Source organism: Hydractinia symbiolongicarpus, chromosome 5 (assembly GCF_029227915.1).
Source record: "Hydractinia symbiolongicarpus strain clone_291-10 chromosome 5, HSymV2.1, whole genome shotgun sequence".
NCBI lineage: Eukaryota > Metazoa > Cnidaria > Hydrozoa > Anthoathecata > Hydractiniidae > Hydractinia > Hydractinia symbiolongicarpus.
Window position 1 is genome coordinate 13,032,003 of NC_079879.1, and position 27,959 is coordinate 13,059,961.

At 32.6% G+C, this 27,959-nt stretch overlaps 2 protein-coding genes and 1 long non-coding RNA gene across 4 annotated transcripts; 1 reads left to right on the forward strand and 2 right to left on the reverse strand.

Moving 5' to 3' along the window:
• Positions 1-512: 512 nt before the first annotated feature.
• LOC130644874 (uncharacterized) lies at positions 513-10,324 on the reverse strand. The gene is made up of 9 exons (XM_057450649.1): positions 10,181-10,324; positions 9,696-9,919; positions 9,270-9,395; positions 8,938-9,045; positions 8,056-8,236; positions 7,579-7,770; positions 4,896-5,119; positions 3,095-3,166; positions 513-2,359 (listed from the first exon to the last, which is right to left on the reverse strand). The coding sequence occupies exons 1-9, from the start codon at positions 10,281-10,283 to the stop codon at positions 1,979-1,981; spliced, it is 1,611 nt and encodes a 536-aa protein (XP_057306632.1). The 5' UTR covers positions 10,284-10,324; the 3' UTR covers positions 513-1,978.
• A 1,779-nt stretch (positions 10,325-12,103) lies between these two features.
• LOC130644870 (zinc finger protein 708-like) lies at positions 12,104-23,956 on the reverse strand. Of its 2 annotated transcripts, none has more exons than XM_057450646.1 (6): positions 23,774-23,956; positions 20,244-22,469; positions 15,488-15,662; positions 15,208-15,332; positions 13,834-15,088; positions 12,104-12,550 (listed from the first exon to the last, which is right to left on the reverse strand). In XM_057450646.1, the coding sequence occupies exons 2-6, from the start codon at positions 20,406-20,408 to the stop codon at positions 12,237-12,239; spliced, it is 2,034 nt and encodes a 677-aa protein (XP_057306629.1). In that variant the 5' UTR covers positions 20,409-22,469; positions 23,774-23,956; the 3' UTR covers positions 12,104-12,236. The 2 variants fall into 2 exon arrangements, with proteins under 2 accessions (XP_057306629.1, XP_057306628.1); XM_057450645.1 differs by lacking the exon at positions 23,774-23,956 and adding an exon at positions 22,793-22,940 and having other exon boundaries at positions 20,244-21,358.
• On the forward strand, positions 23,216-25,312 carry LOC130644877 (uncharacterized). The gene is made up of 2 exons (XR_008982636.1): positions 23,216-23,645; positions 25,082-25,312. It is a non-coding gene; the product is annotated as an uncharacterized LOC130644877 (long non-coding RNA).
• The last annotated feature ends 2,647 nt before the right edge of the window (positions 25,313-27,959 follow it).

Sequence of the window (27,959 nt, forward strand, 5' to 3'; positions counted from 1 at the left end):
ACGTAACATAATGCGCACATTTCAAAATTGTTTCAATTTAGGTCCGCAAAAAGACGTTAATTACTTTAATTGCTTTGACCTCTCAATTCTTTAATTATCTCCTCAACTAATAAATAGCCAAAGATGATTTCAATCATTGTCCGTCCGTTGGTGACAACTGTAGCTATCCAACGTAGACTAGAATAACCCCGCTTGTCAATGACATGATATTTTCCATACTATTCAAGGACACTGATTGAACAGATAAATAATTATATTTTTAAAGGTATCATTGCACCCGTGTATCATTTATATGCATTTTGAAAATTAAAACTTGCACTGAAACGCGAACAATCACTAACACGTTCTGAGCTGTCCTAATAATCGAAAGTTCACTTTGTTAATTTTTAACCAAAAGTAGCGGTCGCACTTGCATCAACAGGACAGTATCATCGTCTCAAGCAATACGCCTTTTATAAAGGAGTTGCAGTCGAGCACGCTTGTTAATAAAATCTAGAGAAAACATCTGGAAGTAAAGGAAGTATTTTCATTATCATAAATCCGTCTTTGAAATAAAAATTGAATGATAACTATAAAAAAATCTTAATACTATACAAAAAAAAGAACAAATTAAAAATGTTCTGATGTAGTTAATTTCTGACGCAAAGGTAAAATGCAATGTGTTACAACGAATAGCAGCTCAACACATTTAAGACATTCTCTAGGTGATTCAATTGCTTCGCTTGGCAAAACTTTTTATATGATCTACTAAAAAAGAGGGAAGAACTTAATAAAAATAACTTTTTTTTGAACAAAAAAATAAACAAAATTAAAAGCAGCCTAGTTGCTTTAAAAATGATTATTCTCTAACGGTATAGCTATAGAGAAACACTTGACATTCTCGTTTAAGAAAATGGATAAAGATGTCCCTAATAACCATTCACAAGAAAACACCTGTGACACGACCACTCGTTTCTATGCATTCAAATTGACATCAAAAATATTTCATAATGACAAAGGTCATGTAGACTAGCAAAAATTAAATTAATTAGTTATAAAAACAGACAAATTTGTAATCTGGGGCAAGCATTATAATTTTAAAAATAGCAGCATGTTGTATGCAAATCACGAGGCAGGATGGATAGGACACCACATTACTAACATAACATAACTTTGTATATAGAATATATTTACAATAAGTTTAAGAAATAAATTTTAAGCTTCAAAGTTATGAAATATTTGATTTATGTAGCTATCCTGTGATTTTACATGTTTACCTTAGGAAGTTATATTGATACACAAGGCTATACTAAACATAAATGTAATTTACTTATGAATGAATAAAAAGTTATAATGACCAGCTCTGTTTATAATCATTTTACTTGTAAACAGAGCTGGTCTACCTCGTGGTTGCTCGCCTATGTCTGCCATTTTGCTGTTGTGGGTAACGTCTATTGTTTAATAAAGAAAGTTGTGGAAATTCCCCGAAAAAACAGCTGAGTTTTGCTTTGCCCTGATATAATGTCATATTATTTTTAATATAGTTAAAATTTATATATTATATCTAAACGGTAAGACTAAAGGGACTAAATCAAAACATTGACTTGCTTTACTGCATCTCTACCAAATAATTTTTTTTATTTTAGTATCTTTTGTCAGAATCTGTTTTAAAAGAAACTGTGACACAAGTGAGGTATTAAACCTCACTTGTGTCACAGATATTTCCGTGATTCTGAGCAAGAATCAAAATTACGAACACCATGAAAGAAGATATTCTTGTCACAAAAAATATTTTCATAAATAAGACATCTTTTAAACAAGGTACTAAATAAATACGGTTTTTGTCCTGCAGACAGTTACAACCCGCATAAAAACTTGCAGGTTTATAAAATCAGTATTTAAACGGTCCATGATGACTCACAGTAATAACCGTCAAAAATGAATTATATATAAAAAAAACATGTTTACTAAGTAGGCCAGCAAACTATTATTAAATAAATTAAAAACACGACGATTGATTTGCAGTCACTTCCTCATAACTTGGCGGAGGTTCCTCAATGTCATTCTTCACCGATGCATACGAAGGTGGGCCAGTATGTGTAAGCAATGGTGGAGCCGAAGCCTGATTAAATGCACCACTTTCCGTTTCTGGTGACGCAGTCGCATTCTCAGTCAACATTGTTGCATCGTACATAAAATACAGACTATGTACGTCTGTCAATGTCTTATTTTGATTATCACAACGTGCTGTTGCGTTCATCGAACAAACCAATCTCCACCCAAGTGTCGAAAAAGTGTGTATAAGCCACAGAAGCAAAACTCTACCATGTATTCCATGACCATAACGCATAGATTGCCATGCACAGCCATCGAACTCCACCTATACGAGAAAGAAAATCATACTAGGTTTTCGGCTATACGTTTTTCTTTATTGCTCCTTAATTTTGAAGAAATGTGTTGGTTTGCACTTCTTTTTAACCTTATTTAATCTTATCTAAAAACAGTTTTGTTATGTTTAAACGCATATGCCTCTTGTCATCTCAATTAAATCCTATGTTTTCAGAAATGAAAAATACGTTTGTATGTGTTCACAAATTCTCGCCGAAATCATTATAGAATAATTCATCAATTACGTAAAGCAATTAAGTTTAAAACAAAGAGATGAGTGGTGAAAAGACTTAAAAATTAAATTCAACATGAAATTGATCACTTCCACTGAATAAAACGGGTGGAATATCATTAATTATTTGACTTTCCCTACAATAATAATATACCCCTCATAATAATACTTATAATACTTTTTTCCGAACTCTACTCTTTTGTCAATAAGGCCATCTATGGAACTTTGGCATGTTCTAAAATAGTATATCAGTCCTCAATAATAACCATGTGACGCAAAGCAGCCAAACATCGATCTGTCGCCACATTCACATTCCGCGTCTTAGATTCAAAAAGTAATATTTCTAACTCCTTACGTGAGTAATAGATGTTGTAAGCCCTTAGTAACTCATAAGGCACGCGGGTTTCAACATAAAAATTCAATAATACCGGTGGAAACCTATCTCATTTGAAGTTATTTTATACGAGTGAAATTATTAAAGCAAGAAAAGCCTACCGAATACACATTGTTGTGTTCAAATTCATCCACGGGTGTGAAATATGATTCTTGTATCACTTGTCTACCAGCCTAAAACAATTATTTCTGAGTTCAAAAAATTATACGTGTTAAGTCCGTAATGTTGCAAACGTTTAACAGTATTAACATAGTCGTAGTTTTAATTCTCACGGGTACAGAAAAAATTTGAATTTTGCAAGTTTAAAGAATACACCTGCTCATATTTCAGCTTAAATCCTGCGCGAACACTCTACAGAGCATTTTTTGACGAAGCTAGCAGAGTTTGGTTTTCTATTTTACGACTAAAAACTTCCTTTGTATAAATATTTTTGTTCAACATTACAGCTTTATACAACTGTTTCGGCTATATGATCTAGCTTCAGTTTATATTCTCTCTGTTTTTGTAGCACTTAACAGTCAGTACGTATGTCCATGCAAATGTTTAATGTCAATTTTAAGAGAATAAAATTCTCAATATTAAAATTATGTCTGTAAAAGAACTATCGGTGAGCCATTGATAAATCCATGGGTACGCCCTTATTTACCGTTTTGCGTGACATCTTTAATAGACATCCCGTTCTCCTTAAATGAGAGGCAAATTGCGCTGCGACACGGCTGCTGAAAGTTCACGATGTAGTGTTGAGTTTGAAGACCAGATTGACTGGCTTGGTCTGCTCCATAGAAAATTCCTTACTATTATTCAATTTTACAATACCATATTTTTTTGTACAAGCTATCATGACAAGTGACATGTGAAAATGTTGGTAGTAAGATAGATAGGTACTTAGATCCGAAATATAGCCATTTATTGGTTTTTATAGTAATTATCTCAGTACGTTTTAAGATTTAGAAATCAGTAAATATTTTTCTTTCGATTGAAATTTATTTCTGGTAGCCATAAAATAATTTTTTGTTCACTTCTTCTTTAACTAATGTGGTACAGTAATTAAGTTTAAAACAAAAAAATAATGATTGAATGATTCAGCATGATCTGGACCACAAATAAAAAATTTAAACCTTGAATGTGTTCCGACTTTTTAAACGGCCTTTTTTGGCCAAAAAAAAATCAGTATTTTGAAATTGAAATCGCGATTAGTGTTCAAGGACGGAAATGGTCGATGTTTGTTACTGTTGAGTTGCCCAAATTCTCTTTCTAAAGCATGGGGAGCACATTTCATAATAACCTAGTCCTTAGGAGTTATATAGCTCCGGTTGCGGGGCCGTTTTTGATTTTCGACCGTAGATCCGCCGCCTTAGGGTTAAATAAGCACACAGCTTTGTTTTATTAAATAATAGGAGCGGAAAATCATCAACTATTTTATAGACGGTTTTACCTTAAGGTATATAATAATGTGTAACAGATATCGGATAGGGTGGATTCGAATATCATAATTATTCAGTTCAGCTGGTGATATTCGATGAAGCGCCAGCCAAGTTAATTATCATCAAACTGAGAGACTGAATAATTTTAATATCTGATATCATCGAATCCAATATAGTTTAATATCCAAAAAAAAAGAAAAGAAAAGATTACTGTTTGTGAAAATTCACAATTAAATTAACAAGCACATTTTTTTCCTCGGAGGCAATAAAAAGAAGGAGTGTCAAATAATTCATTTCGAATATATAAAAATAATCTACAGAGCAAAATATGTTTGTGGGTGGATAACAGGCATTATACTCAAAATACATATCAATAAGAATTACCGTTTCATTGATTATTTCAATATTCCCGTCGTACTTACTGTTAAGCGTCAAAAATTAATACATTAACGAAAATGAGAAAAAAACAAAAAATCACCTGAATAATTTCTGGGGGTGCATTCAAAAATAGCAGCGTGCTCATCTTCTTAGGCGCCAAACAAAAGAAGTTTGTATCTAAGGGCGCTACTTTTCTGAACAATAACACATCTTTTTCACTTTTATTGCGAGATAAATCGATCCCAGTGCAAATTAAATAACCGTGCAACAACATATCCTTCATAATATGAAGTATTAGGGTTCTAGCTATGATGGCTTCCGTTCCTGATACAAAAAAAAAGTCAAAAAAAGTTTTTATACTCTAATACTAGTCGATAAAGCCCGTTTAAAAATTTTGCTGACGTCATCAAAGTCCCGTCAAAAAATAATTTTTTTTTAGAAATTTGTATACCTGTTGCCTTTATTGTATAGATCTTGGGAAATGTATAGGATCATGTACTTTTGACATACGGTTACGGAAATATTGTGGTTTAAAGGATTTTTGATGACGTCATTAACTCTTGCATTTCGAAACGGATTTGGGGACCCAGGTTTGGAAAACTTACCCAAATTGGTCCCAGGTTCCCTAGTTACCCACGCGGTAAAAAAACATTGACGTCACCACCTCGTTTCAAAGTTATTTGACCTCAAAGTTTTAAGTGCACTGTAATGGCTTCATTAATATAATATAAGATATTGATGTGAAAAGACATTGACAAAAAAACACGCGCATTCGGGTTGTAAAAAATATCGCCTTTGTAAAAGTCACAGAGAGAGGGAAGCTCCATACTTTTTGTGGACATACACATATAAGAAACATTACGACAGCAACAACCGAGTTTGAATTCCCAACAAAATTATTGTCTGAAATTTTAGAAAAATTCGCAAATATTTTATTTGCGAAATTAAATTCCCACGAAAATAGCTTTTTGCCTAATAAGCGAACATAAACTCTCGCAAAATGCTGAAAGAAACCTACCTAAAGTTAAAGGTAAAGTGTTTGACAATTCCTAGTTAAAATCATCGCCTTTCGAAATATGTATAACTTTGCGGAATTAATTGAGTAAAAAATCATGAATGTGGTCACGAAAAATAATGTCCCCGTCTGTACTTGAGAACATACAGGTCCCCGTGTTTGATTCTTAGGCTGCCAAGGGATCGACAGCTTAAAATTGGTCTTACAGCTCAAAATTTAGTGAATGTGAGGAAAGGGCTTCGCTGAAACACGCGGATTTCCAACAATTGATATAGCTTTCCTACTCTTCTTTGATGTAAAGTAGTTGAAAAGGCTTGATTGCAATTTAAGGTTACTGTAAAGGAAAAAACTCACTTGATGAGTAGTCTCAGAAAAACCCTTATAATTTATCAATACCTTTACATTTTTTTAAATTTTTTTTTGTTTCTGAATGTTTGATGAAAGACTTTTTTGATGGTGTTATTTTTGTGAGATGTTAATTTTCCAAAAAGAAAATATAATGAATTAAATACACACCATTGTTTTTTTCACCGTAAGTTTTAAAATGGCTTCTTTTTCCGAACGCGTGGTCGCAGACGTCTCGTTTTTGCACTATTACATCCAGCATAAATTAAATTCAAAAAGGTTCCCGGTTTTTTTTTCGTAACAACGTCGTTATGGAATTATTTGTAATTATATATAATCATTCAAAAAAATGCATATTTTTTTCTTTCTGTCGTCATAATTCGCTAATCAGTAATTTATACAAAAAAATCCGGGAACCTTTTGTGCATAATTTATTCAGCTTTCCATTACCGAAAATTTCAATGAGCCAATAGGAAACTTTCGGAAAAAGAGACCACAAACGTAAAGGCATGTATGCGAAAATTTACTAACGAGATATTTGTTTTTAAAGATTTTCGTAGGTGTTTGGAAAATGTGTGAACTGAGTATGCAGAAAGATGATGAAAGTGTGAACTTTTTCTTTATGCTGAATATGCGTGCACGCGTTCAGAATTATTAACAGACAGAAGTCAGGGTTACAAGAGAAAGCTTATATATTAACTTTGATTTTTTTAATGATTTTTTATATGACAACATTTATATATATATCGATGGTGAAAGTAAACTATCTAAAAATATTATTATGCATATATTTATACGGTAGTTTCATATCATGTATAATGTTTACAAAAAATATGCGTAACTCATTTTGCACATATTTTCTCGAAGGTGTGAAGGATATAACACCTCCGAAAAGGCTCTTTCCAGAAAAAAAGGGATGTTCCAAATATTTTCATGGAATATAAAAATGTCATTCGAAAGAGAATTTTGTTTTCTATATGTCATGAATTTTTTGCAAAAAAACCTAAAAAAAAAATTTGTTTCCTTTACAGTAACCTTAAGGAGATTTCTTTTACTCAAAGTTAAAAAAAAAATAAAGAAAACTTTATCATATAAAACGTGCTCAAAACTGCATCTCCATATTATAAGTTAAGCATTTAAAAGAAAAATCGCGAAATTTATTTTTATATCTTCCGGAAAAAAAACACACCATAATTAATTCCGTAATTTATTTTCGCCAATTGTACAAAACTAATTGTCTTAAAGGAATAAGGTTTCTTTCAACTTTTGAGCTAACGAATTACTTCGCTATTTAAAAATAACTTAATTACACTTCAAAAGAATGACGCACTCCAAAGTTAATTTGTTTTATTATTGATCTTGACCCAAAAATGTTCTTAAAACAAATTTACTATCAGAAATTTTAATTTAAATTGCGACTTACCTATAGTATTCCACAAGTTGCCATAGCTTTTAAATTCAAAGCAATGCGGAGACAATCTAACGGCTTTTCTCAAATCAAATGCAGATGAATGACGTAGAATGCGCTGAACAACGTCACACAAATGTTGTGGTGCTGGTATCAATCGTAAAGAGTCCGTGCCGTGTAAACTTAGCATTAAATACTTTTCGTTGTCTTATATGAAATAAATAATAAAGAGATGGAATTAAGCAACACACACACCTATCCAACATGTTCGCATATGTTATCTATTTGTTGGCAACAAGAAAAGATTATAGCACTTCAACTGGGTCGAGCTGATATGATTTACTGATAGTACACCCTTCTTATAATGTTGATAGTTTGCACACTCCCGTGTACCTCCTTACTATGGGAAATTTAAAATGCAGTGGTCTCAATCTATTTGGAGCCCGTGACCTGATCTGGGTTAATAAACAAAGGTAACTACACAATACTTACGATTTGAATTACCAGCATCGTATTGGAAAAACAAGGTGTCAGCAGTGTCCTTTAAATTGCTATTCCCATACAACAACATTTTTTTATTTGCTAATGATTGTATGATTGTCTTCACCATAAGTTTGGCTGCACAGTTTTCACTGTTACCGGTGGCACACCACGGTGCGCCTTTTAAAGCGATCTAAACAAAAAATTATAGTCTGAAAATAAGTAAAAAATAAAAAATATTTTTACCCACGTACGAGAAAAAATCACTTTATTATCATGTTGACCTAATTCTAGGGAAAGGAAAACAAGACCAAATTTGATTTTCACAACCTATTTCAATTTAATAACTATTATTATATTAATACAATATAGGAAAAAATATGAAAACAATTAGGAAATCCACCTTCACCCTTTGATTAAAACCATCCCTAATTTGCCAAAGAAATAAGACTTACACCAGGGCATTGTGTTCAAAGGAGGTCTTTTGGTATGCCATGAATATAAACAGAATTGAAGATGGAAATACACATTGATAGGACAGAGTGTACAAAATGCTGAGATGGAAATGAAGTTTGTTATTTGCCGATAATTTAAAAATTAATAATAGCTTTGATTGACCATTCAAACCTAAATCGCGCGACATTTCCGACAATGCCTTAATTTCCTGGCATTCCTGACAGAGTGGAGACCCTGTTGTAAACACGTTTTAGCATCATTCTGAAAATACCCATCGAAAACTTGAAGGTTATTGATGACGAATTGTGCATGATTACAAAGGTGAATAAAGTTATTTCAAAACATACGAATTATAAATTTCCGAAATATGATTTAAAAGTTAATCAAAATTGTAATTTTCGCTGACGTGGTAGTAAACAAAAATGCAACAATACTTGCCTCGTAACAAGATCTGCTTATTTGATCGTCACTTACTATACCCCCAACCCAAGTTTGCATTACAGCATGTCTAATGACGCTGCATAATTCCTCAGTGCCATTGTTAATCTATAACAAGATGCATAGCATAATTCTCCTCATTCTCACCTAAAACCATTTATAATCTTCTAACAATAACTCCTCTTAAAATCACTATAAAGAAAAACCTAAACAAAATATTTTAATTCGGTGGGATAATTTGAATTACGAAAAGTCAACACTTGTAACATATGTTTAGAGTGGTATTTGTAGGGTCGTATCAGAGTTAGTCGACAGACTTTGTTTAGTTTTACCTGAAGTGTTCCAGAGGATGATATTCCAATATTGAAGAATCTGGGAGGAGGCTCTTCGATGGTGGTTCGTTTGAAAATCCATGTTGTCTGATCATACACTCGGCTGAGATCAGAAGATATCAACAACTGAAATAAAACACATAACAAATAAAGTAAATAAAGATACTACAGTTGAATGCAGTGTTAATTCATGTTCCTAGTAACAACTTGAGACATTAAAGTAGACAATATTATTCCAAGAAAAATCGCGAAAAAGCTGCAAAGATGTAACCATGCGCTCAAATGACCTTCTTTTCGAATTAGTCGTCTTGTACAAAAACGACGTAATTTCACAAAACATCAAGCCTTTGCAAAATATTGCGAAATTATAAAGTTATGAGTGAGAATACAAACTGTAGCTGTAGTTATTTGCTTGTTGTATATTACCTTCCATCCAAGATGACTCATACTCTGCAATATTTTTGTACTCATTAGTCTCATTCTGACAGTTTCGTATCGTTCCTTGCCTTTTCGAAAGGGTGCCCCTGATAAAACAAATTGATAACATTTTGGGAAGTCGCCCTCACTCGTCAGTTTGATCTTCTCGTCGACGATTCCTTCCTGCCAGTATTGTTTTATTGCATCCCGGACAACTTTAATTTGTTCTTGATCTGAAAAATAGGGAATCATACAGCTGTTTTAAGGGTATTAAAAATTAATCTAACATACAACAAGCAACCAGAAATTCAGAGTCGACATCAATCGACTGAGAAGAACCTATTATGCAGATTTTGTAACTAGTGAGGAGGTGCTACGTAATTTTTGAATGCCAGCAGAATAGTGCACTTACGCATGAACTTAGTATTAAAAGATGGGGAAGTTTTACAATTAACCAAACCAATCTATCAATTAATAAATTTAAATAGCATTACCTGGATACAAAAGATATAACGCACAGTAATTGCTAATAGCTATACACGTGTAATTGTTAGCAAATGGAAGATTTGGCAGAGGTATAGATTCCATTCCTCCCATTATTATTTATTACTCTAGAAAGCAAAAATAGGGTAAATACAGTAAATATTTTCTGCATTATTTTCTTTTTTCGTAATTAATAAATCCACGATAATTCCCAATAAGGTGACATTATTTCGGCGAACCCAAAAAAAATGACATGTATAAAATTTATTCCTCGCGAAGAATTCTTGCCTGTGTTCATGCAATTAAGATAAAAACATATTCTTTACAGCTAAAAATGTTAAACTCTGCTCTATCTATGCACTATAACATGTTCTTTACAGCTAAAAATGTTAAACTCTGCTCTATCTATGCACTATAACATGTTCTTTACAGCTAAAAATGTTAAACTCTGTTCTATCTATGCACTATAACATGTTCTTTACAGCTAAAAATGTTAAACTCTGCTCTATCTATGCACTATAACATGTTCTTTTTCTATAAGCAATGAAAGCATCACTATTACCCTAGCATTTCAATAAAAATATTTGTTTACAGAAACCGTCTTGAGGTATAAGCGAAACCATTAAACAAACCATTTTCATGCGCGATGGCTAAAACAATAGATCAAATATTTTGTAAAAAAGAAAGGTTTTTGTATATAGGTAGTATTCAAAAAAGGTTGTATCTTTTTTTCTTGTAAGCAGATTATGGCTAAATGTTTAGAAAATTAAAAAAAATAATAAAAAATACGTACGAAAAAAGGCATATGCATTGTCTCTGATTGAAAATGAATAATGAGCCCACTAGAACGGATTGAGTATTATGGCCCACAAAACTCATTTGAAAAAATAATACTAAGCGTCAGTTATGATACATAACACAACTTCCTTTAACACCTTTTTTTTGGTAGTCCCTAATTAATATAATTTTAAACTGTTAAAAGTCAAACGCAAAGACAATAAACCCTTTTTTATGCAACCGGAACTGAAAAAAAGAAGCAAAAAATCGGCTTTTAAAACCAACAAAAAACAACCAACAACAAAAAACAACCAACAACAAAAAACAAACAACAAACAACCAACAACAAACAAACAAACAACAAATAAAACGAATTTTGTAGAAACAATTTTAAATCAAAACTTACTGTTGGATATTTATAAACACTTCAATCAAAGGATTAAAAAAACATGTCCACATACGTCATTATAAAACAAAGAATATTCCACTATTGTTAGTAGTCTTGAGGCAGAACAGTGTAAACAAACAAAAAATATGATTTTATAGCAGAAAATTATGATGAAAGTGTATGCAGGAAATATTTTTGCCAAAATTTATTTTCGCCGATAAATTTTTTGTGATTTCGCAAAAACTAATTTGCGTGTAAGTCTACCACATGGACTTTTCGGAAAATAATTCGTACCCTGACTTTCCTGAATTTTGAATTGTCACAGTACTAGGTCTTAACTAGTTGAAATTATGTTTGAAATGTTAATTTTCAAAAGGCACTTTTGTGGTTTTGGGAGTGTCATATAAGTTAGTCACTATATTTATTTAATAAAAAAGTTAAATTGATGATTAATAATCCGCATTTTTGTAAAACAATCAAAAGAGCAAAGCCTGCCCAAATTCGTTCACAAAACATACCGCATATCCCGAAATGTGGCAAATTAAAAAATCTTCTTCTCTAAATCCTAATTTGTCTAAAATAAATCCACCCAAAATGCACCGAGCTGGTGACATAAAAGTTTAACCTTCAATTTTATATCTAGTTTGACTTCTTTAGCTTGTAAAAAATATAGTAATAAAAACCTGGGTAACCATAATTATAAAGAAGCATTGAAATTTACATGGCATTTTTTGCTATATGTTAGGAAAGGGTAAAATAAGCAACCTGAAACGTATAAAATATTACTATTGCATATTAAGATATCAACAGCTAACAGAAGAAACTAAAACACACAATAAACAACAAATTGTGCTGGTGGAAAGTTTACAAGAACAAAAAGGTTTGCTGTGAGAGAGCAAGTATTAGTCTCTAGGTTGATGCTTTTTTTTAAATCCATTCTTTACTTTCATTATTTCTGCTTTATGCAAGTTCAATAAATGGCGTAATAGTTCAAGACTGTTGGAGAAATTGATGTTGCAAGTCTCACAAGGGAATTGAGGTTTCAATATTACCTCCTGCTTAGCAGTAGTAAAATCACTGCTTAAAGTTATCTTTTCTGTAACGAAATGAACATTCTGGTTTCCCGCAGGATTTAAAACATTACATGATTCTTCCGTTGATAAACTCATTTCAGAATTGCCGGGACACTCTGCAGTAGCTGATCCGAGATTAACATCTAAAAATGAGGATTGTACATGTCATATAAAGCAAACTATTTAGCTAACACACAAGTTACTACTTAGGGTGTTTAGGGTGTCAATCCAACTACACAAGCAAATGGAAAATCTGTTCTTGCACATTCATTTCTAAGTTAATGTAATCAAATTTAAAAATGTAATTGGCATCTTTCAAAGTCAAACGAAACGGGCATACTCTTTTTACATTTACAAACCAAGGAAAAATGTAATAGATGAATGGCCTGTAAAAAAATCCACTTGACTAGGGAAGTAAACAGTTACAGTTCTTGATAATGTCACATAATGGCTGATCGCTATACGAGAAACATTTTTTTTTGAAAAATTATTAACCTGTTTTGCAAATTGTGTAGAGCGTGACACTCTGAACAAAACATGCACAGGATCATATGCCTTCGACAATCCATTAAGGAGATAATTTTATAGAAATTTTGATGACGTGATGTATCTGTGGATTCTGAAACAGATGGGTTGGCCTTGCTTTGGAGAAATGGTCTATTTTCTGTCCCAGATGGCCTCTAGTCACCCAGGGGGAAGTAACTGTTATTTATTTTTAACTGTCTTATTTGGCCTTAAACCTTTAAGTTTTATACAATGGCATCACTAGTTTTCATTATACTGTTGAAATCAATCCCTAATGTTCAAATAGCTGATTAGCACATGAGAATTTGTCGATTCTGTGCATTTTTTAGGAGAAAAAAAAACATTCCTCTTAAAAACAAATATTTATGGGCTGGTTTGGTTTTGGTATTTACAATATCAATCTTTCAACTTTTCTTAGCTTTAAAAGTTTCTCAAATTTTGGTTCGCTTAGTGCTGCGTAAATTTTCCATAATACAAAACAGTAAAGCTAAGCATGTAAACCAAAAAATAGAATCTATTTAAGTAAGAAAAAAGTGCTGTAAATTCTCTTGAAACCTACATTACATAGAACTTTTTTTTCTTATTAGCCTCATTTCAGAAAACATGGTCAAATTTTGGTAATAGGAATAGCAGAAATAATTTGAAATAATAGTACTTTTCGACACATTATCAAAAAAGTAGTTAAATAATAAATATTTACTATAACAAGCAATGGAAAAACAAAACAAAAATCAAAGTTAAAGTTTAAAGCATTAAATTAATGGCACATAAAAGCAAACATGACACTCAATTTTGTTTTTCGATGATAGTATTTTTTCACTTGCAACTCAGGAGTGTAGTTTTCTTGAAAACAGTGCTTGTTGCAGTAAATGTGGTAAAAAACAAAACAAAATAAACTTACCAATTACTCCTACTTTATGATTGTCTGAATGAGAAACAGATTGTTTATTTTCTTCGGATTTTTGTTCTTGGTTTGCAATATGTGTATTGTTTGCCTTGATGCTGCTTGGATGTTGCAACTCTTGATGTCTGGTTAGACTGTGTTCCCACTTAAAAGACTTATCACAAAAAATACAGACATATCGTTTGTTAGAATGTACCTGGAAATGTTTTTTTAAATACTCTTTCTTTGAAAACTCTGCATCACAATTTGGGCATTTGTATAATTGGGTATCTTCTACTTTGCTTAATTTGTCAGTTGGTGTAATTGTGGAGCATGACACACTAATTTTTTTAGTGCTTCCACTTTGCTCTGTTTTTACATTTTCAGAAATCTCACCAGACTTTTCTAAAATATCTTTAGAAGTATTTTCATTACTTTCACCCTTGCCGTTTTTTAACTTATGCTCTATTTTTACATCTTGGTGTGCATCCATGTGAGTTTTTAAATGTTGTACCGTTTTAAATGACAAACTGCAAACAACACATTGGTTCTGCTTTTCACAATTTGCAGTCCTTTTTTTTGTTGCGTCATCACTACAAATAGCATCAGCTTCATGTTTCAGTAAATGTTTATCTAGATATTTTTGCAACATAAACTTTTTAGGACACTTGTCACAATTATACAATGCATTTGAGTGTGTTTCTCTAACATGTTTTCTCAGTAACACTTTGCTTTGAAAACCAGCATCACACATTGTGCAAACTGAGTCTCTTTTTCCAGAATGATAACGCTTGCAATGAATATAAACACTGTTTCTATGTTTAAATTTAACTTTGCATTCTTTGCACTCAAACAGTTTTTCCTGAGAGTGGGTGGAATAATGATTGTGCAAATTTGTTTTCTGTGTAAATTTATGCTTGCAAATGTCGCATTCAAATTTCTTTTCTCCAGTATGTATTTGTAAATGTTTATATAACTGACCAGCTTGCTTGAATGCCTTGCCACATTCCTTGCACTCATGCGCTTTAATGTTAGTATGCACAGGCATGTGGCGACTAAGTTCATGGCTGGAAAAAAACCTACGAGAGCATATTGAGCACTGGTGACGACCATTTTTTAAATGCTTTAAAATGATGTGTCTCCGAAGAACCTTTTTAGAAGATAAAACTTTACCACACACCTCGCAGGTGTTATTGGCCCTTCCTGGCAATGATACAGAATGGTCAATTATGACTTCTTCAATCTTTTCCGTTCTTGAAGTATCTGCATTACCCTAAAATATGAAAAATGTTCTTTTAATACTTTTTTCTTAAAAATAAAATAAACATGTACAACAAAACAGCCAAAACAATGATTTTGCCAAAAAAAGATACAGTCACGCACTAAATTTACCTGTTTTGACGGAGGAAAATTTTCTTTAATAATATCCTTATTTTTTGACAACAGTGGTTGTTTGCAATCACCTTTAGATAATGTTAGCATTGGATCAAACACAGCTTCAGAATTAAGTTTCCCACCTAAAATAAAAAATACAATTAACCTTTCACCTTTGCAAAAAATGCTGTTTTGTGCGAGGTTGGTGACCAATAATAATAATAAAAATGAAAAATGAACACAATGGATTTATACAAAAAAGAAGTGTTGCTTATTTAAAGTTGGGTCCCGTACTAACCTATTGATTGTATCACATTATGAACATTCAAATCAGTGCCACCTTCTGTTGCATTGTTTAGTTCTTCACTTAATGAATTCCAATAGTTTGAAACAATATCTTGGCATTTTAAAAGCAAAGATTGCTCATCTATCCATGTCTCATACCATTTGACCAGGTAATATCTTATTCCGTCCTGAAAATTAGCGAATAATAACATGGATTTGTGATTTTATTATAATAGTAACTTTAAAACAGGACTGAGGTCTACAAACAACCCTAATTTAAAATAAAAGTTTTTCCTTAATAAATTGATGCATATATAGTTGCAAATTAACAGTTAAAGTCACATAACTTAAAAATGTCATTTGTTTGTTCTCTATATTCAAATTGCAAAGAATTTAAAAGGTTTCTTAACTACCACTATATATCAATGTCAAAGGAAAAGAATGAGCAAAACCACAAGAATTTACAGTAACAGAGGTCAACAAAAGGTTAAAACACTAATGTGAAATGAACATTGTTTAAAACAGCAATAAAGGTCAGACTACACAATGCAGTTATTTTTAAAAAAGCTTTGCATTTATTTTTTGTGAGAAAACAACATTTCTGTTTCAATTAGCCCTCATAATTTTTAATTCTTTTTTCATGCTTGCAGGCCAAAAAACCAGGGGCTGATCCAGAAATTTATTTTGGGTGTCGATAGCGCTGTGGATAGAAAAACTTTAAGGGCAACAAAAATACATGGCTTTAGCATATCGTTCTTTTTTTTTTAGTATAGAACATAGTTTTTTCATGAAAATATATCATCTCTGTGATTGAAGATATATATATAAATACAACATGAGATATAAAAATATCCAGAAAAGAAGAAATAATGCAATTCTCAAGCATTATAAAATATGTGTTTCTAAGTTAGATGTCCCCAAAATCGGCACACTGATGTCCAAATTGGCTTGGATCAACCCTTGAGAACATCGAAAGCTTATTAATTAAATGTTTCCTTTAATTGTTTTAAATAAAAATAAACAACTGATTTACGCAAATATAAGGAAAAAAGCCTTGGTTCAGTAATAAAAATACATAAAATAAAATTTTTAGCAGCGTATACATCACAAGCATGTCGTTGTTTTTGTACTTGTAATGTTGTCATGAAAGGGCTTCATAACCTCACTCAAAAATAGATAAAGTTTTACACTTTTTTGGGATAAAATCTATTCCCCATCTAAAAACTTGTTTCACCAGTACAAAATATAAGAACCCCCCATTTATTGCCCTACCTGGGGATTTTATTATCTGATGATTAACACCTGATTTATTCTTATCTATCTTTTTTCTTGTTTTGAAATACAACACATGTTGCAAAATTTTTAATCAAAAGGTATTGTGTAAAAATTTTGCACAAAATTTACAAATTAGGGCAACATACCAGAAAAGGCTAGGTTAGGTTAAATTTGACAAAAAATTTTACTTGTAACTATTTTTATTGTAAGAATAGAAAAAATAAAATGCAAAGGTGCCAACTGATTGAACTTGCAGCATATACACTAAGGCGAGCATAGATAGCTTTTCAAATAAAATCTGTGGTTTCTTTCAAGTCCTGCACTTTCCCAAACTCGCTTGAATCCTTACTGAAATACAAAAGAGTGGTTTTATAATTCCATTGACCTGGCTACAAAAAGAGGCAACCCATAAAGTAAACAGAGTTAAGTGGCTTCGGTAATACCCAAATACAGCTTTTAAGAACTCTATGCCAACAAAGTTTGTTTGTGGTATTATTTGCAGTATGTCTGTCATTATGTTTTCAACAAAGTTATATGTAGGCGGAAAACTGAGCATGAACAACTAGCTACTTTTCAAAAGAAAAAAAAAATTATAAAGCCTGGTTCCCACCAATGCGTTTATTGATAAACATATGTTTACTTTAAAAGTTTTAAAGTTAAACTTATAGGTGGGAATGCTGAAAATAAACGCATGGCGATTTTACATGCAATAAACATATGTTTATGCATGTGTTTAATAACAAAAAGTTTTGATAATAAAATCTTGCGTTTAACATGAGTTTATTCAACATCAAAGAAATCTTTTGTTTTTACCGCCAATGCTCAAAGTGAGAGTGGCTTCCAAGAGAGCATTGCATGAGTAGAAAAAATGACAGTGACAAAAAACAAAAATAATAATACGTGATAAAATCTAAAATATGAATAGTCGCAGAGAAAGCACTGCCTGAGCTGTCTTTTGATAAAGCTGACAATGGATATAAGGAAATAGTCAGAAAAGAGAATACTTGAAGAGAGAGAAATGAAAACTAGGGTATAAACAAGGATTGGTGTTTATTTTTATCTTTAAGAATTACTTTGTGAAAAAGTTCAAATTTCCTCGATGTCCACATCATTACTTATAAGTCACAAATCTTAACCTTTGTTTTAAAATTAAGTTCAGTGTGAACCCATAATCTTATTGCATTATTAATTAGATGAAGATAAACCCATTCATGAGTTTAGTAATAAACATATGTTAATGTTAATAAACATATGTTAATTTAATATACCCTGTCCTGAACCTGAAGTTCTCTCTCCCACACAACACAGCAGGCAATAAGTCAGCCCTGCCCTCGGTTTTGTGAGGAGAGATGTTTTGTGAAGACTCTATAAATTGAGTCTCCTGTACAGTTTTTCTTCATGGTGAACTGTGCCGGTGACAAGCATTTTCGAAACATGTCACCGGCGACTTTTGCGATACACAACTTATTGAATGCCCTGACCTTCAGTTGGTAAATAACACGTGCACATTGTACTTTCTAATGAGTTTGTCTCGAAACATATAGAAAGACAGTTGGCAGTGAAATATTAACTTAACGAAGTACACCATCAGGAAGGTAGGTCAATGGGACTTGTACTCCGTTTTCATTTGTCATCGTCTTAGGAGATCAATACATCGAATTTATGTGAGGTCTAGCCCCAATACAAGGTGAATGACGAAAGTTTTTGCCAGCTGAAAAATTTTACTACATAAAAAAAATGTCAACGCATTGCCGACGCAAATCAGTTAAAATGTATCTCACGTCGGCAGTTTTAATGCCGATGTAAAAAAATTCTAATTTTAAGGGCTGGCCATGTTTTAAAGTCACTTCCAAAGTAATTATACAAATATTTAAAAACAATACCTTGAAATTTAAGGGCTAACACTTCTAATTTTAAAATAAGTTGTCAATTTAGATATGAAGTGTTATGGTAGGTTATTCTAAACTCTCTTTTTCCGTTCTCTCATCAAAAATATCAAAAAGGGAAAAATGATGAGTTTAGTTTACTAGACTACAGACAGACAGACAGACAGACAGACACAAGAAACTTTTATATTATGTAGAACTTCAAAAATGGATTCTTCGTAATATATTTTATAAGAAACGTATGGGTTCGTCCTGGATGTTTCTTAACTTTGAAGAAAATTGATTGATGTCAAGATACTTTTGAAATGCTTTAAAGTTGTTACACATTTTAAAGAGATCTTAAAGTTAATTATAGAAACTTTTACTGGAAATTTAAAAAATGAAATAACGTAGTTATACCCAATGATAGCTTCAAACCTTCACATCGTGCTGCGAATTTTCTAAGAAATGCAATATGTATATATGATATAACTCCCAAAAACGAAGACATTGCACCGAATGTATACCTTTACAAGTGGTTATATAATTTCATGAATAACATTTAAAAAGAGTATTTTTTATTTTAACAGAACATCGCTTTTCGATCAATGCCATGATGCTGTAGCGTTAATAAATACACATAAAGAGTATACAAAAAGTAAAACATCCCTTATTATAAAGATGAGGAATTTAAAAATCACATTTATTTTGTTTAAAAAAGTTGAGAAATTCCTGCGATGCATTAAAGAAACCTAATTTGGAAACGAGGGTGCCGAACAGCCACATACACCATAAATAGTGCCAGCGTTTTCGGGCATAAGAATTTTATTAAGAGGATAAGTCTACACTGCTTAAAAATTTTCATTATGTAACAAGTTTGCAAGATATTTCAGGAGGGTGCCGACTCGCTGAAACCGCTGTATATGGACATGTTCAAAAAACATAGGCAGGATTTTAGCCAATTGTGAACATTGGTATACCATGTTACATTTTTAGCTCTGTAGTTGATTTGGTATTTTCAATAAAAATCTTGATTACATGTTTAAAAAATAGAATAACGAAATTTTGTAACAGTGAAGTTTCCATCCTTGCATAGTTTGTGTACACTATGAAATATAAAACTTTTCTTGTCTGAAGCCATTTTTACCTTTGAATAGGATCAAAGCAAGCAGTTTTGGATGTTAGTGCTACAAAATTTTCTCAAAACAACAAAAGAGATAAAGTAACAAAGTTACTTTTTTGTCAATTTCCTTGCGTAGTTTAGATTTTGTGAGAAAAACAATAGTGCATCAGATTTGTTACACGACTATCATTTTTTAAGTTATATATAGCTGAAAGATCCAATGCAAGGGTGCCGATAAGCCGCATATGCCATAAAAAGCCTTTTTCAGAAGAGTTCAGCGTTTTGAAAAAAATTCAAGTATTCAGCCGAAAAAATCCGCAAAGGCCTGAACAGTGCCCGAAAAAAAACTAGACACTAAATATGATTCAAAAAAAACTATAAAAATTAAAATTCGTCTATAAGCACCCGGAAAAGCGTGGGCACATATCATTTTTAATGCAGAAATCGAAATCCTATTTAGCTAAAGGACAGTGCAGTAAAAACTTAATATAATTGCTAAAACTTACTCGTGTAAGTACTGAGTCCACAATTTTTTCCACACAACACTCTAGATTTGATAACTGCGTCTGGGTTAAAAAAGTATCGTCAGAGTGCATGTCCATTTCGTTTTTAGGAATACCATTCTCATCCTCCAGATTTTCCGCAGAATTAGAAGACAACACCGACGCCATTTTAACACTTGTGGCTGTGGGACACTTGTGGCTATAACCCAAAATATCAAAACAAAATACTTTGCACTCCGTTCTGCAGCTTTGCAAATAGGCTTACATGGAGTGAGAATGTTGTGCAACAAATGCACTGGGGTGGATATGCAACATCGTTTTTAAGACACAAGATAGACAAAGACATGACGATGATATTAGGGACTTTTCCGCTGTAATCAGTATAAGATAATGACATGATATGATGTAAGACTAGAAATTAAAAAAAAGGTTGCGAAGCATTTCGCAAGTTGCAAGCAAAATTAAACTATCCAATACTTTGTCCCTAGCGCTTCTTGTTTAATTGGCGCTAACATCTTCCGAAATACATCAAAATTGAATATCATATAGAAGAACCCTGGGGACGAGGTAGAAAAATGAACGCTCTGCGGAACAATTCGTTGCTCAAAAACAGTTTTTTTGCGAATAGACTGCGCGAGTATTTGATGTGCGTGGGATATTCTTTTCAAAATGTGCGAGAAAATTAGATTACGCGAAACTAACAAAAACGAATAACGCGTGTTAAAATTTTGTACCGCCTTTTCCCACAGAATGGTAAAAGTAAAGAGTGCAATACAAAATTACACTTTTAGCAGTATTCCGAAAGATATGTGATACATCGAGTTGTACTACCCGCAGAAGTTGGTCCTAACGTTAACGATTTCGTAAATGACCTCACAACAAAACAGTATTTTTTTCACGTAAAAATACCGGCAGTAGAAGCCACAGAATCTGCTGGAACGAATTTCGAAAACTCACGGGAAACAATTAAAACAAAAACAAACAAATCAAAACAGTTTTTTAACTTTATCAAGATTTATTAAATAGCTTCAAATTTGGGCAGAAAAACAATAACGGATTCGCCTTCTTTTCACCACACACATTAGAAGATTACATCACTCACTCCCATTGTACACAATCTAAAAGAAAAAGAAAACGTTTTCATATAGTGAAGCTTACTAATTTTATACGCAAAGTTCCAACCATACCAACAGTTTCCAAATCTGACAAAATAATTTTAGAAGTGTTTATTTTTTCAGAATTTGATTGATGCAAGGCCAAGGGAAATTAAATAAGTTTATTGTCCTAGACCCATTTAAAAACATATGCTTCTCATCATTCGGTTTTTTTTCAACCAACATTAATGTAATCACCCAGAGGAAATTATAATGTCTCTTGTGTGTGTTTTAGAAGCTGAGTACACAAATACACAAACATTACAAGTGCTGAACTTTGGCAATCATATTTTGCAATCAGACCCTTTTAAAAACTATGCTGAACCATGTCAATTATTAAATTCAGCACTAATAGAAAAGCACCTTGGATAGGATTCTTTGTTGGGCGAATAAAATGACTGACAAATGGTTTATCGTGAATGAAATAGTAATTTTTACACAAATAATTTAAAAAATAATGAACTTTGTTATGTGGGTTGTTCTCAAACACACGTGGTCGGTGGACAAAAAACTGTGATGTAATTTCTCTTGGTCTATTATTCCTGAGAATATTCTAAAATAAGAGGGTGTCAATAAGCTGCAAACAGCAACATATATAAGGGCGAGTTCGGGCAACTTTTCCAATTAAATTAGTGATTGTCTTCCAAAACCGCCCGCACTTTCCCGAACTTGCCTGGAGCATTTTCAAAATTCAATTCCTTGTAACATACCTTGTGGACGATAGTTGGAAAAAGATGCTTTAAGAGAAAGAAGTTAATAAAAATTAAAAGTTATTTATCAAGTAAATTTTATCAAAAACCATCAAAAACAGTTCTTTTAAGAACTTTACTACCACATAGTTTACTTTATGGTCCATGCAGGTTTTTTCGGGTGAATACTTCAATTTTTTTGCAAAACGCTAAACTTGCCCAAAAACGCCTGCACGTTATACGGCGTATGCAGCTTATCAGCACCCTTGTTCTAAAATTACAAGCAGTTTCGAAGATGCCCACGCCGTTTAGAGGACGTGGTGCGGCTTGGGCATCCTTGAAGTTCTGTTTAATGACAGTTTTAATGTTTTAATGTCGTTTTAAACCTTGTTCTCAGGGAGGGTGTACGGAAAACTAATTCCTATTGACAATTACATTGCTGTTGGTTTGATAGCAAAAGTGGATATTTTTTTAATTACTGAAACAGGTTACTTATATAATAAATAAACAATGATAAAAAACGGTTGGTCAGCTCACTCTAGCGCCCAGAGCTATTTGTTTTGTCTGCGCCCTAGCTACAGGTTTTCCTATATCTGGCTATCAGTTAGGTAGTAATACAGCTTCTCCATATGTATTCCACAAATTACTTTCAATTCTTTTATACAAAACTGAGCTCTAGCTAGCTACCTTTCGTGTGATTAAGCCTTACCTTGATTTGGATAAAACCAATTAAAATTGATAATATTGTATTCTTACATCCTCTTAGAAACAATAAAATAAAACACAGCTCGGCGCGTTTTAATTGTACAAATTACTTCAATTTTTGCGAAGCAATTGAGCTTTGCGAGCGAAGCGAGCGAAGCGATATTGTGGAGCACGTTTGCTACACGCGAGGTATACCAAGAGAATTATTGAGATTCCCAAAATTTCGATAGAAAAAAAATCATATAAAATCAGCGTAAAGAAATAGGACTGATATTTTTGCACATAAAGCTAGGGTATTTTTTTTCTAATAAAACAAATAAGTTTGGACCGAGGGGTTAAAGTATAAGTTTAGTAAAAAATGCAATAAGTACGGCTCGTACCCCCCCACCCCCGGATTTTGACCCCCCCCCCCCCCTATATGCCGTGAACAAGAAACGGTAGTCGGCATTTTAGACACGTATATTTTACAGACCCAAAATATGCCTTATTTCTTTGTATTATAGCTAATTATGGTATAAATAATTAATTAATTACTTTGCAATTTTGCTTCTAATACTATTATAGTTGTATTTTAATGAAATATAATAGTATTAAAACGGTTTTCTTCTTTTGAAAAAATTTATTGCTAGTCCTGTTTCTAATCGACTTTACTTGTGTATTTTAAGCTTTTTTGTTGCTGTGCTTTTTCTGGAGATTTTAGTTGGATTGGAAAGCTCCTGTGTAAGGTACCCTTTCCTAAAGAAAAATTGAAGTAATTTGTACAATTATAACGCGCCGAGCTGTGTTTTATTTTATTGTTTCTAAGAGGATGTAAGAATACAATATTATCAATTTTAATTGGTTTTATCCAAATCAAGGTAAGGCTTAATCACACGAAAGGTAGCTAGCTAGAGCTCAGTTTTGTATAAAAGAATTGAAAGTAATTTGTAGAATACATATGGAGAAGCTGTATTACTACCTAACTGATAGCCAGATATAGGAAAACCTGTAGCTAGGGCGCAGACAAAACAAATAGCTCTGGGCGCTAGAGTGAGCTGACCAACCGTTTTTTATCATTTTTTATTTATTATATAAGTAACCTGTTTCAGTAATTAAAAAAATATCCACTTTTGCTATCAAACCAACAGCAATGTAATTGTCAATAGGAATTAGTTTTCCGTACACCCTCCCTGAGAACCTGAGGTTTAAAACGACATTAAAACATTAAAACTGTCATTAAACAGAACTTCAAGGATGCCCAAGCCGCACCACGTCCTCTAAACGGCGTGGGCATCTTCGAAACTGCTTGTAATTTTAGAACAAGGGTGCTGATAAGCTGCATACGCCATATAACGTGCAGGCGTTTTTGGGCAAGTTGAGCGTTTTGCCAAAAAATTGAAGTATTCACCCGAAAAAACCTGCATAGACCATAAAGTAAACTATGTGGTAGTAAAGTTCTTAAAAGAACTGTTTTTGATGGTTTTTGATAAAATTTACTTGATAAATAACTTTTAATTTTTATTAACTTCTTTCTCTTAAAGCATCTTTTTCCAACTATCGTCCACAAGGTATGTTACAAGGAATTGAATTTTGAAAATGCTCCAGGCAAGTTCGGGAAAGTGCGGGCGGTTTTGGAAGACAATCACTAATTTAATTGGAAAAGTTGCCTGAACTTGCCCTTATATATGTGGCTGTTTGCAGCTTATTGACACCCTCTTATTTTAGAATATTCTCAGGAATAATAGACCAAGAGAAAATACATCACAGTTTTTTGTCCACCGCCCACGTGTGTTTGAGAACAACCCACATAACAAAGTTCATTATTTTTTAAATTATTTGTGTAAAAATTACTATTTCATTCACGATAAACCATTTGTCAGTCATTTTATTCGCCCAACAAAGAATCCTATCCAAGGTGCTTTTCTATTAGTGCTGAATTTAATAATTGACATGGTTCAGCATAGTTTTTAAAAGGGTCTGATTGCAAAATATGATTGCCAAAGTTCAGCACTTGTAATATTTGTGTATTTGTGTACTCAGCTTCTAAAACACACACAAGAGACATTATAATTTCCTCTGGGTGATTACATTAATGTTGGTTGAAAAAAAACCGAATGATGAGAAGCATATGTTTTTAAATGGGTCTAGGACAATAAACTTATTTAATTTCCCTTGGCCTTGCATCAATCAAATTCTGAAAAAATAAACACTTCTAAAATTATTTTGTCAGATTTGGAAACTGTTGGTATGGTTGGAACTTTGCGTATAAAATTAGTAAGCTTCACTATATGAAAACGTTTTCTTTTTCTTTTAGATTGTGTACAATGGGAGTGAGTGATGTAATCTTCTAATGTGTGTGGTGAAAAGAAGGCGAATCCGTTATTGTTTTTCTGCCCAAATTTGAAGCTATTTAATAAATCTTGATAAAGTTAAAAAACTGTTTTGATTTGTTTGTTTTTGTTTTAATTGTTTCCCGTGAGTTTTCGAAATTCGTTCCAGCAGATTCTGTGGCTTCTACTGCCGGTATTTTTACGTGAAAAAAATACTGTTTTGTTGTGAGGTCATTTACGAAATCGTTAACGTTAGGACCAACTTCTGCGGGTAGTACAACTCGATGTATCACATATCTTTCGGAATACTGCTAAAAGTGTAATTTTGTATTGCGCTCTTTACTTTTACCATTCTGTGGGAAAAGAAAAGGCGGTACAAAATTTTAACACGCGTTATTCGTTTTTGTTAGTTTCGCGTAATCTAATTTTCTCGCACATTTTGAAAAGAATATCCCACGCACATCAAATACTCGCGCAGTCTATTCGCAAAAAAACTTTTTGAGCAACTAATTGTTCCGCAGAGCTTTCATTTTCCTACCTCGTCCCCAGGGTTCTTCTATATGATATTCAATTTTGATGTATTTCGGAAGATGTTAGCGCCAATATTAAACAAGAAGCGCTAGGGACAAAGTATTGGATAGTTTAATTTTGCTTGCAACTTGCGAAATGCTTCGCAACCTTTTTTTTAATTTCTAGTTCTTTAGGAATGGGTACCTTACACAGGAGCTTTCCAATCCAACTAAAATCTCCAGAAAAAGCACAGCAACAAAAAAGCTTAAAATACACAAGTAAAGTCGATTAGAAACAGGACTAGCAATAAATTTTTTCAAAAGAAGAAAACCGTTTTAATACTATTATGTTTCATTAAAATACAACTATAATAGTATTAGAAGCAAAATTGCAAAGTAATTAATTAATTATTTATACCATAATTAGCTATAATACAAAGAAATAAGGCATATTTTGGGTCTGTAAAATATACGTGTCTAAAATGCCGACTACCGTTTCTTGTTCACGGCATATTCCTCTTTGTGTGTTCAAGTTCGGCGGACGTATAATCCGGACCAAAAGACGGGGGGGGTCAAAATCCGGGGGTGGGGGGGTACGAGCCGTACTTATTGCATTTTTTACTAAACTTATACTTTAACCCCTCGGTCCAAACTTATTTGTTTTATTAGAAAAAAAAAGACCCTAGCTTTATGTGCAAAAATATCAGTCCTATTTCTTTACGCTGATTTTATATGATTTTTTTTCTATCGAAATTTTGAGAATCTCAATAATTCTCTTGGTATACCTCGCGTGTAGCAAACGTGCTCCACAATTTCGCTTCGCTCGCAAAGCTCAATTGCTTCGCAATAATTAAATATCAAGCAAAGTAACATGGTCAAATTTGCTTAAAAAAAAATACTCCCAGGTCTTTTAGATTCTGTTTTTTGTATTTCAACACGGCCCTACAAATGGCTTTAACAGATACCTCAACTTCAACATTTCCCCGTTTTTATGCTGAATTTAAGTCATTAGAAATCCACAAAACCGTGACCTCTAAACATGAAATTTACTATTCTAATGGTTGTATGTTTTGTCTTCCAGGTATACATGTTACCCTTGTGTTCAGAAGTTTTTAATGAGCATGAGAATATTTTTTTTTGTGGTCGGTAAATTACTTATTTCGTTGTTATTTGGGTAGTTCAGCATAGAAATATAAATGTTTAACATACAATTGAGCCCAATATGTTCTTCAATAAGTCTGATAATGATATAAGACAAATTACTTTTTGTTGACATTTTAAACATTCGTTTGTTTAGCTATTTAAAGTTTTAATTTTCCCCCGCTATTTTTTGTGGTGTATTTTGCAGAACAAGTTTTCATTCCGAAACAGGTATATTTTTTTAACGCACTCTACTTAATTGCCAGTTCTCATATGCGAGTATACAGTGTAACATTTTTTTATAAACATCCTTTTCCTTGCTGCAATAATCTCGGAGCGCACATTTTTAGGATATATGGCCCGCTTTGAAAGAAATTATAGTGAAAACAACAGTTCTTATTTGTGCGCACATTCTGGAATGTAAAACTCGAATTTTCAGTTTGGCTCCTTAAATTAAACATGCTTTCTTTTGCATCCGTTACATTTAGTTTACGAAATGTCCATTTTAATGGGACCAGAACATGATTCCTCGCATTATAAGAAAGGCTAGAATGTTTAAAACGAGCCACTTAATATGATATTTTTATCAGTAAATGTATTCAACTGGACCTTTTATCAACACATGACTGTTGTATTGCAAATATCCATATATCTTCTCAATTTTTATGCATTTAATCCAGTCAATATTGACTATCAATCTTGATTTCAGTCTACATTTAGTAGAATAAGATAGAAATATTCCTTTTCAACGTACTGTAGAATATGCGGCTTTACTTACATATTGCAGTACATTTTCAGTAAGAATTTGAGGTATTTTCGCAGCACTCAATGGAACTTAATCTTGCCAACTTAACATAGAATCAGCGGATATTCCAACATATTACAGTACATTTTCAATAGAAGTGAATTTCTTGCTTCGCCGCATGATCTAATCTTTCTGAGTTACATTTTGCTGCAATCTGCCACAACCTGCTGCAATCTGATGCTTAGTAACAGTTGTAGATCCTAAGCAGCCAGTTGGTAGTATGACCTGCAGATTTCAACGTTTTCCACATGTTTTTTATATAAACTCGAACACATTGGCACTAACACTCACTAAATTGTTGATATCAACAGGTATCAAATTGCGAGGTTACAGATTGCTGGAAACTAAGTGTCTTTTCAGATTCTGTACGGCAATGTGCTTTGCAGGTGTGACCGCTCATGCGCAGTG

What these genes read in the sequence shown, in the direction of transcription:
- LOC130644874 (XM_057450649.1), bottom strand. Translation starts at nt 10,283, where the DNA reads ATGGGAGGAATGGAATCTATACCTCTGCCAAATCTTCCATTTGCTAAC. An exon ending in CGATGCTGGTAATTCAAATC is followed by an intron (nt 7,771 to 8,055) that starts GTAAGTATTGTG and finishes ATTTCATATAAG; the next exon opens with ACAACGAAAAGTATTTAATG. An exon ending in CACCCCCAGAAATTATTCAG is followed by an intron (nt 3,167 to 4,895) that starts GTGATTTTTTGT and finishes TAATTGTTTTAG; the next exon opens with GCTGGTAGACAAGTGATACA.
- LOC130644870 (XM_057450646.1), bottom strand. Translation starts at nt 20,408, where the DNA reads ATGGCGTCGGTGTTGTCTTCTAATTCTGCGGAAAATCTGGAGGATGAG. An exon ending in TGGACTCAGTACTTACACGA is followed by an intron (nt 15,663 to 20,243) that starts GTAAGTTTTAGC and finishes GCTAATTTTCAG; the next exon opens with GACGGAATAAGATATTACCT. An exon ending in TCATAAAGTAGGAGTAATTG is followed by an intron (nt 12,551 to 13,833) that starts GTAAGTTTATTT and finishes CCTCATTTTTAG; the next exon opens with ATGTTAATCTCGGATCAGCT.